Source organism: Enhydra lutris, unplaced genomic scaffold (assembly GCF_002288905.1).
Source record: "Enhydra lutris kenyoni isolate GAN:26980312 unplaced genomic scaffold, ASM228890v2 scaffoldscaffold22, whole genome shotgun sequence".
NCBI classification, from domain to species: domain Eukaryota; kingdom Metazoa; phylum Chordata; class Mammalia; order Carnivora; family Mustelidae; genus Enhydra; species Enhydra lutris.
Window position 1 is genome coordinate 8,997,317 of NW_019154106.1, and position 12,177 is coordinate 9,009,493.

The 12,177-nt window shown below is 61.2% G+C and overlaps 2 protein-coding genes across 6 annotated transcripts; one reads left to right on the forward strand and one right to left on the reverse strand.

Annotated features, from left to right (window-relative positions):
* Window positions 1–19: 19 nt before the first annotated feature.
* LOC111149835 (retinal outer segment membrane protein 1) lies at window positions 20–2,253 on the reverse strand. Of its 2 annotated transcripts, none has more exons than XM_022507129.1 (3): window positions 1,297–2,253; window positions 649–895; window positions 20–549 (listed from the first exon to the last, which is right to left on the reverse strand). In XM_022507129.1, the coding sequence occupies exons 1-3, from the start codon at window positions 1,884–1,886 to the stop codon at window positions 331–333; spliced, it is 1,056 nt and encodes a 351-aa protein (XP_022362837.1). In that variant the 5' UTR covers window positions 1,887–2,253; the 3' UTR covers window positions 20–330. The 2 variants fall into 2 exon arrangements, with proteins under 2 accessions (XP_022362837.1, XP_022362838.1); XM_022507130.1 differs by having other exon boundaries at window positions 72–549; window positions 721–895; window positions 1,297–2,019.
* Window positions 2,254–2,660: 407 nt separating this feature from the next.
* On the forward strand, window positions 2,661–12,097 carry LOC111149381 (echinoderm microtubule associated protein like 3). Of its 4 annotated transcripts, none has more exons than XM_022506397.1 (22): window positions 2,661–2,745; window positions 3,567–3,738; window positions 3,817–4,077; window positions 4,172–4,285; window positions 5,402–5,469; window positions 5,627–5,750; window positions 5,974–6,144; window positions 6,321–6,390; window positions 6,479–6,589; window positions 6,841–6,936; window positions 7,334–7,489; window positions 7,651–7,792; window positions 8,251–8,402; window positions 8,484–8,609; window positions 8,698–8,829; window positions 9,293–9,360; window positions 10,093–10,181; window positions 10,254–10,351; window positions 10,485–10,572; window positions 11,068–11,166; window positions 11,450–11,580; window positions 11,670–12,097. In XM_022506397.1, the coding sequence occupies exons 1-22, from the start codon at window positions 2,724–2,726 to the stop codon at window positions 11,871–11,873; spliced, it is 2,694 nt and encodes an 897-aa protein (XP_022362105.1). In that variant the 5' UTR covers window positions 2,661–2,723; the 3' UTR covers window positions 11,874–12,097. The 4 variants fall into 4 exon arrangements, with proteins under 4 accessions (XP_022362105.1, XP_022362106.1, XP_022362107.1 ...); XM_022506398.1 differs by having other exon boundaries at window positions 3,820–4,077; XM_022506399.1 differs by lacking the exons at window positions 2,661–2,745; window positions 3,567–3,738 and adding an exon at window positions 4,411–4,513 and having other exon boundaries at window positions 3,874–4,077.
* Window positions 12,098–12,177: the final 80 nt, after the last annotated feature.

Here is a 12,177-nt window from a genome sequence, read left to right on the forward strand (position 1 = left end):
GAGGAAGGTCAGTGGCTTTCATCCAAAAGCTTTATTGAGTCTGTGTGCAAGGAGCAGTCTCCAGTCCTTCCCGTGTCTCCTTCCCCACACCTTGGGTGCCTTCTGTTCCCCCGGTGGCTCTTAGCCACAGGGGCTAGGGCCTGGACACCTAGTTTTCTCGCCACCACCCCCCACCCCGATCCAGCTCTGTGACTATCATTCGCCCCTCCTCTAATCCCAGGAGCCCCCCCACCACCACCACGTGGAGGCTCGGTAAAGAGTTGTGAGGTTTTCAGTCCTGTCCATCCCTCCCCATCCCCCCTCTCAGTCTCCACCCCAAGCTTCAGGCCACTAGGCCTCAGGTAGACCCTCCTCAGGGGGTGCCTCTTCTGGTGGGGCCTCCTCAGGTGCGGGCCTGTGAGCCACCCCTCCCTGTCGCCACACCGTTTTCAGCATGTCCTTCAGCCCATTGGGGAACAGATAGCCCCGGGTGTCTCCCTCCGCGTCAATGACTCCTTCAAGCCCCTCCAGGGCCGTCTGCAGGTACCGCAGGCCCAGGAGCACCAGGATCTGTGGGGAAGGCAAGGGGAGAGAGGTCAGTGTGGGTCAAGTGCTCCCCAGGCCAGGGCTGGAGGCATCGAGAGTTCCACTGGGGGGGGGGGAGCCCACCTGCAGCAGGAAGGTGACAGCCAGCCCGCCGCCCAGCACGCTCGCAAAGTCCTGCAGGTACCCCAGCAGTACCCCGTGGCATCCTTGGGCCCAGAGGTTTAGGTTGGGCTGACGGGGATCGAAGAGAGGGTGGGCGTGGGGCTCCGAGAGCCGGCTTTGCAGGCAAGGTCTGGGCGAGTGGGGGTTGCAGCAGGAGAAAGGGACACCGTCGATCAGATACAGGCCTTCCACGTTGCTCTGGATCCGGCTGCAAGGGGAGGGGCAGGGGTGTTAGGATGGCTGGAAATAGAGGCCAGGGGGAGAAACTACAGGGCACGGGAGCTGAGAAGGGAAACAACACGAAAGACCTTTCCTGACTGGTTTACCACCGCATGCAGTGTGAGGCATGCACAATTCATTTATCTTTACAGTAAGTCTGTAAGGTGGGTCCTATGATCTCCACACTACAGAGGAGGAAACGGGCCAGAGCAGTTTGGTAATGTGCCCTGGGTCACACACCTAATAAATGGCAGATCTGTAACCAATTCTCTCAATCACTACGCTCTATTTATTGCCTGTGGGGTGAGGTGGGTTTTAAGGGTGGAGGAGGCAAAGGAGGGAAAGGAGGCCAGGAGGAGGGGCGGGGAAGGGGAGAAACCAAACACTCACTCCACCACCTCCTGGTCATTGGGATCCAAGTAACGGCTGCTGACCCACTGGATGCCAAACCAGTCCTTGTACCCGTGGCGCCCGCAGCAGTGGTGCCTCAGCTGGAGTTCATCCAACAGCCGTTTGGCATGACAGTGTCCGGGCACCTCTGTGTCTTTGTAATGAGCCAAGGCAGTCCCCAGGCCATCCTCCAGCGCCGAGTCCAGACTCCCAGGTAAAGCCAGGGCCAGCCCCAGGGCGAGGATCAGAAGACCCCCGCCGCCGGCAGTGCCAAGCACCAGCAGGGGGCCCAGGACCTTTCGCCAGGGAGGGTACTGAGCCGCGTCCAGGCTGGCCCTGCTGGCTCCCGCACCCACCAGTCCTGTGCCCAGAGCCCCCAAACCGGCAGCCAGGGCCACCTGGGGCAGGGCAGCAAAGGGGCAGGAGGGAGCCAAGAAAGTGCGGAGGAGCCACAGCTGGGCCAGGAGGTGCCCGCTATATAGGAGGGCGAGGCCACCGGCCAGCGCCAGCAGCCAGGAGAGGAGCCAGAGCCCCTGTGCCAGACGGATGCGGGGCTGGAGGGGCAGCACCAGGGGCAACACCGGCGCCATCTCCCATCTCTGCCCAAGGAAAAGCAGAGCGGTCAGGGACGAGGGTTGGCAGGGACAGGATGCTGAGTCAGCCTAGCCCGGCTTGAGCTGGGCTAATGCCACCCTGACCCCAATACCCTGGGAATCCGCCCCCCCCCCCCCCCCCCAGCCTTAATAACCCGCTGCCCCGGCTCCTGCCAGTCCCAATTCGAGATGCCTTGGCCTTGCCCCTCAGGGAAAGCCCCGCCCCCGGGCTAAGGGCCCAGTTCGTGACCCCGCCCCTGCCCCTCGCGGAAGTGGGGAGGGGCGGGTCGGCTGCTCTGCCCCTAGGGGCTAGGGGCTGGGGCGCGGAGACCAGAGAGGACCCCAGGGAGTCCGGGGGCGGGGATCCCGGAAGGGCCTGGAGGGCGGAGACCCGGAGGGGGCCCGGGGGTCAGCGAGTTGGCCCTGCCCGGGTCCCGAGCGGCGAGGCCCGGACAGGGAGGGGTTACCAGGCGGCCCGGCCCCCCCCCCCCCACCTCGTCCCGCCCCCCCTCCCGCGCTTCCTGGCGGCTCCGCGTCCGGCGCCTGTTTGTGCCGCGGCGCTGGGGCCCGGGACGGCCCCGCCACCCCACCCCCGGGAGCCGAGAGCGGCCCCGGGAGAGTCCGAGGCCCCGGCGGGCCCCGGAGCCTGCCGCCCCCGCCCCACAGCGCCCCCTCCAGGCCCTTTCCCCTCGCCCGACAGCGCCCCCGGGGGGTGGCACGGCACCGGCGCGCGCGCGCGCCCCGGGGTGCTTCCCCTTCCCCTCTCCCTGGCCATGGCCCCCGCGGCTTAGAAGCCTCCTCCGCCGCCGCCGCTCGGAGCAAGCCGGGGGCCGGATGGACGGGGCCGGGGGGCCCGGTGAGTACGGGGCGGGGCGGGCGGCGTGCCCCTTCCCGGAGCGCCGGCCGGTCGGCCGCTACCAGAGCCCCCACGGCTGTCTGGTGGCGTCCCCGCGTGCTTCTCGGCCTCAGGGGCTCTGAGCATCCTCCACTGGTCCTCAGGTCGCTCTCCCTAATTATATGGATCTCCTGCTGTCATTTCCAACTTCTTCAACGCCATCCACTCCCGGTGTTACTCTGGGCCCCTGGGTGTTTCTCTGTCCCCTGCGTTATTCTGGGCCTCTTCTCCTGGTTTTGTGGGTCGTTTTACTTCTGACCCGTTACCCTGGGACCTTCACTATGACTCCGTCTCCACTGATACCCTCTCCGGTCATTCTCGATCTCTTTTCCTGGTCGTCTGAGCCCTCAGATGACTGTACTCTCGTGTCCCCCTCTCCTTTCGCGCCCCCTCCTCAGTTTCTCTGCCTTCCCTGGAGACTGGAGCCTGCTCTGTGGTGGGCCGTCATCCTTCACCCGCGCTGCGCCTCACTCTGTGGTTCCCACGTTCCTGGGCAGTACTCCATATTTCCCCCCTTGGTACTCCACGGTACTCCCTGTCTTTGCGGAGGCTGAGACAGCAGCAGGAAGGGAGCGCTGCCAGACTCCTCGCCCGCCCTGGCCAGAAAGAGGCCCTTGATCCTCTACCACCCGTCTCCTCCCCTCTGGGCCACCCTCCAAGCCTGGGGCTGCTTGAAGGGGGTAGTCCTATTGGACAAATGCAAAGTTGAGGGTAGACAGAATCCCCTCAACCCTTTCTCCCCGTGGTGGGTACATTCTGAGTGCCTCTTGCCCCTTTCCCAGGTGAGGGCCCTGCTCAGGAGGCCTTGCAGTCCTTGAGCCGGCGGCTTCAGGTGCAGGAGAAGGAGATGGAGCTGGTTAAGGCAGCCCTGGCCGAGGCCCTCCGCCTGCTGCGGCTGCATGCGCCCCCCAACCCCCTGCAGGACCCTGGCACGCCCGCTCCAACCCGAGACAGGTATGCCTGTTGTCACACACCCTCTTCCTTCCAGGGATCTCTAGGGGCATCAATCAGGTTGATTCACTGTCTCCCCAGCAGCCCTGCAGCGCCCCCAGGACTGCCACCCGCGTGCGGCCCCTCCTTGGTGAGCCGGGGCACCCAGACCGAGACCGAGGTGGAGACGGAGCCATCCCCGGGCCCCCCTAGCCTGAGCAATGGGCCCCCAGCCCCCCAGGGGGGCAGTGAAGAGCCTGGTGGGACCCAGTCTGAAGGAGGGGGCAGCAGCAGCAGTGGTGCTGGTTCCCCCGGCCCCCCGGGGATCCTCAGGCTTGTGCAGTCCCCGCAGCGTGCTGACACGTAAGTGTCCTGCGGCAGAGGCCGGGAGGGCTGGGAGGACTGGGGAGCACGAGCAGAGGGAATGATCCTGACCTGCTCACTATGCTCCTACCAGGCCACGGAGAAATTCTTCCTCCTCCTCATCCCCCTCAGAGCGGCCTCGGCAGAAACTCTCCCGGAAGGCAGCTTCCTCGGCTAACCTGTTGCTGCGGTCAGGGAGCACGGAGAGGTGGGCCAGCCTGCCCCGCCCCCCGCCCCTCCCTACCCCACCCCACCCCAGACTCAGGCTCTTGATTTTCCACATCCCTCACCTCAATTCCCTGGGTGGGGTGGGGGGACCTCATTGCCCAACAGGAAGAAAGGAACAAGTGCTCCTGGGGCACCTGCTGTGTACCTGGCCCTGTGCTAAACCCTCGACCTTCTCCACCTCATTCAGTTCCCACGACATCCTTAGGGGGTAGGTGGTCTCTTGCTGTTCATTGGCCAGGTGAGGAAGCAGGCTCAGAGAGGGTAAGTCATTTGCCTGGGGTCACACAGCTAGAGCTAGGATTCAAACCCTACTCTTCCTGACTCCGGCTCTACTGTATCACCGCAAACCTTCCAAGATTCTAAGAGGTACCGAAAGCTGTCCTGATTTTCACAGATGATTGTTTTCGGAGTTTCAGCCCTACCCCTCAGCTCCACCTGCCCCCACCGCCTCCCCCAATCTACCAGGCTTTATTTCTAACCAACTGAGCCACCCAGGTGCCCTAACAGGCTTTATTTCTAGAGAGCAAGGGGAAGTCCTAGTGGCTGAGTATAATTGTCTCAGAGTACCTACAGGGCCCAGGACCCCTGAATGTTTAGTCGAGCCCTGTCCTTGGTCTCCTTTATTCTCTAAAGAAATATTACTGCCTTATAATCTAGTGACAGCTGTTTGGGGAATTCACCTGTTACTTTCCTGTGGTGAGAGAAGGACTTTCTGGCTCACATCCCAGACCTTGAAAGGCAGGGCTGGTGTACCTTTCTGGATGCACTTTGGTCCCATTTTACAGATGGAGAAATGAAAAGGCCAGCCAGAAGCCTGGTGGTCTAGAGGAGAGGGCCCCCCTTGCCATGCCGCACTGCCTCTCACAGGCTTTAGGGCTTTGTGCCATGTGCCCTGCCCCTTTAGCCTAAACCTTCTCATCTCTTACGTGGAGCTGAAAGTCCCCATCTACTTGGGGCCCTGAATGCTCCGAATGCAGACTAAAGGCCGGCAGACCTTGTTGGGTATCTAGAGGAACCTCCTTTCTTGTGTCCTGCTCTTTCCCACTTAGGTCTTGGGACCTGACCCCATCCCTCTGCTTTTCTCTCTTCCCAACAGCCGTGGGGGGAAAGACCCCCTCTCCAGCCCTGGGGGTCCTGGGTCTCGGAGGAGCAACTATAATTTGGGTATGTACAGAGGAGTCCAGAAGAGCTGGGATGACAGATTTGGGGTTTGGGCTACAGCCCCAGGAGCTATTGTGGGGGACCTGTGAGGTGTGGTGGGTAGAGTTTTCCTGAAAGGGAGGCTGTAGGGTGGTGGTTGACACCCCCCTTCTCTCTGTAGAAGGCATCTCAGTGAAAATGTTCCTTCGCGGCCGCCCCATTACCATGTACATCCCGTCTGGCATCCGCAGCCTTGAGGAGCTGCCCAGCGGCCCACCCCCGGAGACCCTCAGCCTTGACTGGGTGTATCCTGCCCCCTCCAGTCCCACGGGAGCCACCTTTCCCATCTTGGGGACCCCCCCCTTCTCGATGGTTTCCCCCTGGGTCCGTGGGATCAGGAAGCCTTCTGACTCCTCCCCTACCATCCTTTGCTGATGGTGCTGCCAGCCAGAAGCTCTTTTGTTGCCCCCTCTCTACCTCATTCTGCCCTTGGTTTGACCCTTTCCTTGACTGTGATCCCCACTCCAGTTATGGGTACAGGGGTCGAGACTCCCGCTCTAATCTGTTTGTGCTGCGCTCTGGGGAGGTGGTCTACTTTATTGCCTGTGTGGTGGTGCTGTACCGGCCCGAGGGAGGCCCAGGGGGCCCTGGAGGTGGCGGCCAGAGACATTACCGGGGCCACACGGACTGCGTTCGATGGTGAGGGGCCCAGAGCCTGGGAGTGGGCAGCTCTAGGTGTGGGGATGGTGGGCTTGGCAGGAACAGGGTCTGGGTGGGTGTGGAGGAGCAGGAGGGCTCTCCAAGCACGGAGGACATGTCCTGGGGGGTCTTGAGAGACCGACCCCCTTCCCTAGAGCGTCTCCTCCCCCACTTAGCCTGGCCGTCCACCCGGATGGTGTCCGTGTAGCTTCAGGACAGACAGCTGGAGTGGATAAAGATGGCAAGGTAAGGCCAAAGTCCAACACCAGGCAGACGGGATGAAATTCCAGCCTGGCTTTCCTTCAAGTCCCTGACCCCTTTCTGACCCTCCCAGCCCCTGCAGCCAGTGGTTCACGTCTGGGACTCAGAGACCCTGCTGAAGCTGCAGGAGATTGGACTGGGGGCCTTCGAGCGGGGCGTGGGAGCCTTGGCCTTCTCAGTGGCGGTGAGCTGGCCCCAAAGCCTCTAGATCCCCAGCTTCCTTGCCCGGGCACCTCCTTGAACTTCACCAGGACGCCTCCAAAGTTCTGGCCTTCTTGAACCCCACCCCCACCCCCAAGCCAATTTTCCTGAGAAAGGGACAGGTGTCCATTCCTCCTGCCTGTTCCAGCCGTGATGGCAGCCCTTGCCTAATGACTGTGAGCCCACACACCTCTAGGCCTCACTTGGCCTCACCGATGTGTTCCCCATTCTCAGGATCAGGGTGCTTTTCTTTGTGTCGTGGATGATTCCAATGAACACATGCTGTCAGTGTGGGACTGCAGCCGAGGCACGAAGCTGGCTGAGATCAAGGTGAGGAGGGAGTCCAGGTGGCCTGGCGTGGCCGTGAGGTTAGGGAGCTAAGAGCAGCGGAGTACAGAGCGAACTCCAGACTTCCCTGTACCTTGACGTCATTTCTGGCTGGGTCACCTGGAGTGAAGCCTCTTAGCCTCTCCGAGGCTGTGAAAGGGAACTATGGAAGTTTCTGGTCTCCGGAGAGATCCATTGCGTGTCAGGCATTAGGGTGGTCCCAGCATCGTGAGTGACTGGGAGGGGCGCTCTTAGGGGACCAGGGCCTGGGTTCGGAAGGAAGGCTTGTCTTGGGGTTTCGGAGCTTCCGCAGACCAGCTGTCAGGATGCAGACTGAAAAGTGGAGTAAAGTGAGGGTGCTCAGGGCTTGGGGCGGCTGAATCTGGTGTCTTCCCTTCAGAGTACCAATGACTCGGTTTTGGCCGTTGGCTTCAGCCCTCGTGACAGCAGCTGCATTGTCACCAGCGGGAAATCCCACGTCCACTTCTGGAACTGGAGTGGAGGAGCAGGGGTTCCTGGGAACGGGACCCTCACCCGGAAACAGGGTGTCTTTGGGGTGAGGCGTGGATGGGCGCGGGGTGGTGCGGGAGGACAGAGAGGAGGTGGAGGTATTGGGCTGAGTACTGTAGACCCTGATACCCCCAACTGGCAACGGTCCGTGACTTCCGGTCTCCACCCTTCCCTCTGACCCCTGCTCTCTGTTCTCCTCTCCCCCAGAAATACAAGAAACCCAAGTTTATCCCCTGCTTTGTGTTCCTCCCGGATGGAGACATTCTCACTGGGGATTCAGAGGGGAACATTCTCACCTGGGGGCGGAGCCTCTCAGATTCCAGAACCCCAGGCAGGGGTGGGGCCAAAGGTATGCGGTTGAGGGTGGTGGCTTCTGGGGAGTCTAGTACCCCAGAGGGTCTGTGGGAACAGAGAAGAGGATGTTCTTTTTTTTTTTTTTTTACTAGGAGAGTTGATGGTTGTCTGTGGGCCCCAAAAGGGGCCCTCTTGGAGGGCCGTCTAGCAGGGTAGGGACACCGTGGCAAAGGGGCAGGGCTGGGGCTTTGGGAATCTGCCAGATCCTGGGTTCACATTCCAGTTTTGCCTCTGGTTGTTTGGCCTTTAGGAAGTTACCTCACATCTTTGGACCTCAGTTGTCCAGTTTGTAAACTGGGGAAAATAGTAGCCGAGGATCAGAGACCGTGTTCAGCCGGTACTCAACAGCTGGGAGTTATTACTCTGTGTGGGACAGCCAGGGCTGCTCCAATGGCCCACTTCCTGGCACCCCGACGCCAACATGTCTTTGCCAACTCATGTTTTTGCCCACAGAGACCTACGGGATTGTGGCCCAGGCCCATGCTCACGAAGGTTCCATCTTTGCCCTGTGTCTCCGGCGGGACGGGACTGTGCTGAGTGGTGGCGGACGGGACCGCCGGCTGGTCCAGTGGGGGCCAGGATTGGTGGCCCTCCAGGAGGCTGAGGTGAGGGCTAGGCTGGTGTCAGGGGAGGGAGGAGGAAGAGGAATGGCCAGTGGGTCCCTGACTTTTGCTGCCATCCCGCAGATTCCTGAACACTTTGGGGCTGTGCGGGCCATTGCGGAGGGGCTGGGTTCTGAGCTGCTGGTGGGAACCACGAAGAATGCGTTGCTGAGGGGAGATCTGGCCCAGGGCTTCTCCCCTGTAATCCAGGTTGGCCCCCACCATCCCAGGGGTCCAGGGAGGAGGTGGGAGGAGCTACCGAGACGGGGCAGAGGTCACAGCCCATGCTCTGCTGCAGGGCCACACGGATGAGCTCTGGGGGCTCTGCACACATCCCTTCCAGAACCGCTTCCTCACCTGTGGCCACGACCGGCAGCTCTGCCTGTGGGATGGGGAGGGCCATGCACTGGCCTGGAGCATTGACCTCAAGGTAGAGCCCTGTGTTCCTGGCTCCCCAATGCCACACCCACCATGGCTTCTGTGGCCACCACTCCTTCCCTAACATCCTCTTCCCTTCTCCCCGGAGGCAGCCAGTTTGTACTGGTATGGCTAAATGGGCTACTAAAATCTCCGTTCTACTGTGCAGATGCCTCCAGTGCCCCCTGAACACTGCCCCCTTGTCCCTGAGCCCCCAGACCTCCCCCTCGATCCAGCAACAAATGGTTAATTCTCCAGCACAGCTTCCCAGCTCAGTTCTGGTTGTTAAATATGTTGAGTATCACCTCATTTGGGCTCCAGTGACACCCTGCCTCCACCCCAGGTCTACTGTCCCTCTCCTCCCTGTCTCATCCTTGGGAGGAGAAGGCTTTGGTGTTACCAGCATGACGAGGTGTCCATCCGAGAATCTTCACTAGAAAGGCATCTTCTTAAATTCACCTTCTCCCCCCTCCCAGGAGACTGGTCTCTGTGCTGATTTCCACCCCAGTGGGGCAGTTGTGGCTGTAGGACTGAACACAGGGAGGTGAGAGGAGCCCGGATTCCTGGGAGGGGCAAGCAGGAGGTATGGGAAGGCTTCCCCGGTAATGGGGTGTGGGGGGGCAGGGGTGGGGGAGGAGTGTGGCTGCTTCCTCCTCGGGGGCCCCAAATGCACCTCTCCCTCCTCAGTGCTTTTCTCTGCAGCCCGGGCCTCGCCTGCTCTCCTGTGGCAACTGTCATCACACTCAACCACTCTCCCCTCCAAACCCGGGAGTGGAGGAGGTGGCAGCTTAGGATAGAGAAGCAGTGGGGGTGGGAAGGGTTTGGGAGAGACTAACAAAGGGAAGTGCCAGGCTTGCGACTCCATAAGGTCCTCCTTTCTTCGAGGCATCAGAAGCTCCTCAGCCTTTCTCTCTCCTTGGCCCCTTCCCATTTCCTAGCATACGAATTGAGTGTTGGGGGTGCCTGAGGGGTTCCGTTGTTAAGCATCCAACTCTTTGATTTCGGCTCAGGTCATGATCTCATCAGGGTCATGAGATCGAGAGCCCTGTGTGGGCTCTGTGCGACGCATGGAGCCTGCTTAAGGTTCCCTTTCTGCCTCTCCCTCTGCCCCTCTCCCCACTCTCCCTCTCTTAAAAAAACAAAACAAAACAAAACAGTGGTGACTTGTCTACATCACAGCCTTTCTGTCGGTGTCTCTGAGACTCTCCAACTTGCCAATCCCCACCTTGCCCAGGACAGGTAACCTCACACCTGCTTTCCACCCCCTCCCTTCCAGGTGGCTGGTTTTGGACACAGAGACCCGAGAGATTGTGTCGGACATCACTGATGGCAATGAGCAGCTCTCAGTGGTCCGGTATAGCCCAGGTGGGAGCCACCCCCTACCCCGGTCCTAGACCTGTCCCTGGCCCTTCCCTCTCTGAGTGAGTGTCTTTGTAGATGGGTTGTACCTGGCCATCGGTTCCCATGACAACATGATCTACATCTATAGCGTTTCCAGTGATGGGGCCAAGTCCAGCCGCTTTGGCCGCTGTGTGGTGAGGAGGCTGGGCTGGAGGGTGGGGCATTGCCATAGCAGGTAAACTCCTTGAAGGGGGTCTCATGCACTAAGGGGGATGTGAAGAGGGGAAACAGTATCTACATTTTTAGTCTCTTGACCCTTTCTCCTAGGGTCACTCCAGCTTCATCACTCACCTTGACTGGTCCAAGGATGGGAGTTTCATCATGTCCAATTCTGGGGACTATGAGATCCTTTACTGTGAGTGGAAGGAAGAGAGAGCATGGGGAATGGGTAACCTGGTGGGTTTTATTTGTTTGGTGGGGGGTGCTCCTGGTTGGGAGTGGTTGAAGGAGAGTAGGTAGAGGGGCTGTTACTTAGAGAGGGGGAGATGGGTTGGAATTGTACAGAGGAGAAACACTATGATTTGGGATTCCCCCCCCACCCCAGTTTGACACGTCTTTCCCCATGAGGACTTGAGGGAGTTGAAAAATGTACTAGGAAGAGGTTGTTTTGGACAAGTTTGTCAGGGCAGGTGTGGAGGGATTGACTTATCTAGGGAGGAGGAACTGATGAGAAGCTGTCAGGAGAACTTGAGCAAGAATTCAGGAAGCACATGGGGCTAAGTTTTGTCCTGGGCTGAGGGCTGCTACCACGGTGACCAGATCACACGCAGGTCTTTCCAGCCTGCCTGTCTCGGTGTCTTCCCCACCGAGGGCTGGGTTAGAGCGGAGCTGGGTGGGCCCCTCTGTCCAGGGGATGTGGTTGGAGGCTGCAAACTGCTGAGGAATCGCTACGACAGCCGAGACCGGGAGTGGGCCACTTACACCTGCGTGCTGGGCTTCCACGTCTATGGTGAGCAGGGCCTTGGAACCTTGAGGGAGGGGTGGGGGGGGTCGGGGGCAAGGTGGAGCCCGCCCTGGGCTCGGAATGCGGGGCATGTGTCGAGGGATGGGCGTCGAGAAACCAGCAGATCCAGCCCTGGAGGCCCCTCAGGCCCTGGGCTGTCGGGACTGGGAAGGATTGCCTGGAACGCGGCCGGTGGGTGGCCACGGCTGCCTGAGCTCCGGAAACGGTGCGGCCCTGGGCCGTGGGTGGCCAAGGAGCGAGGCCTCACTAAGGCGGGCCGCCGTCCTAGGCGTGTGGCCAGATGGCTCGGATGGCACCGACATCAACTCCCTGTGCCGCTCCCACAACGAGCGCGTGGTGGCCGTGGCCGACGACTTCTGCAAAGTGCACCTGTTCCAGTACCCGTGCGCGCGCGCCAAGGTGAGGCCTCCTGGGGCCTCTGGGGCCGGGCGGGCCGGACAGGCCCGGGGCTCCGGGGCCTCCGCAACTCGGTCTTCCCTCCCGCCCAGGCGCCGAGCCTCGTGTACGGCGGCCACGGCAGCCACGTGACCAGCGTCCGGTTCACGCACGACGACTCGCACCTCATCTCGCTGGGGGGCAAGGACGCCAGCATCTTCCAATGGCGAGTGCTGGGCGCTGGGGGCTCGGGGCCGGCGCCCGCCACGCCCTCTCGAACCCCCTCCCTGTCCCCCGCCTCCTCTCTCGACGTCTGACCAATGCGGGAGGGGACCCACCGGCCCTGCGGCGCGGCTCCGCCCCACCCGAAACCCCTAGGACCAGGGGCCGACCTTTCCTGGACTTCGAGACATTCCCGATTGCGCGTTTCCCTGGAGGGGGCGAATGGCACCCCTGCACACACTGTAGAGACCCGCTGGCCGAGCCGGGCAGCCCCAGCCTGGGCCCTGACTCCCGCCGCCTGCTGAGGGGCAATAAACCAAAAGCAAAGTCGCCTCCCAGTCCTTTTGTGGGGCTCGGCTGGGCGCCTCCAGGGCCCTGTGGGGGTGGCGATGAAGAAAA

Excerpts from the sequence above, each read along its gene's own strand:
- LOC111149835 (XM_022507129.1), bottom strand. The coding sequence starts at position 1,886 with ATGGCGCCGGTGTTGCCCCTGGTGCTGCCCCTCCAGCCCCGCATCCGT. Across the intron at positions 896-1,296 it reads AATGACCAGGAGGTGGTGGA|CCGGATCCAGAGCAACGTGG; the intron begins GTGAGTGTTTGG and ends CTCCCCTTGCAG. Across the intron at positions 550-648 it reads CTGTCACCTTCCTGCTGCAG|ATCCTGGTGCTCCTGGGCCT; the intron begins GTGGGCTCCCCC and ends CCTTCCCCACAG.
- LOC111149381 (XM_022506397.1), top strand. The coding sequence starts at position 2,724 with ATGGACGGGGCCGGGGGGCCCG. Across the intron at positions 7,793-8,250 it reads AGGCAGGGGTGGGGCCAAAG|AGACCTACGGGATTGTGGCC; the intron begins GTATGCGGTTGA and ends TTTTGCCCACAG. Across the intron at positions 8,403-8,483 it reads TGGCCCTCCAGGAGGCTGAG|ATTCCTGAACACTTTGGGGC; the intron begins GTGAGGGCTAGG and ends GCCATCCCGCAG.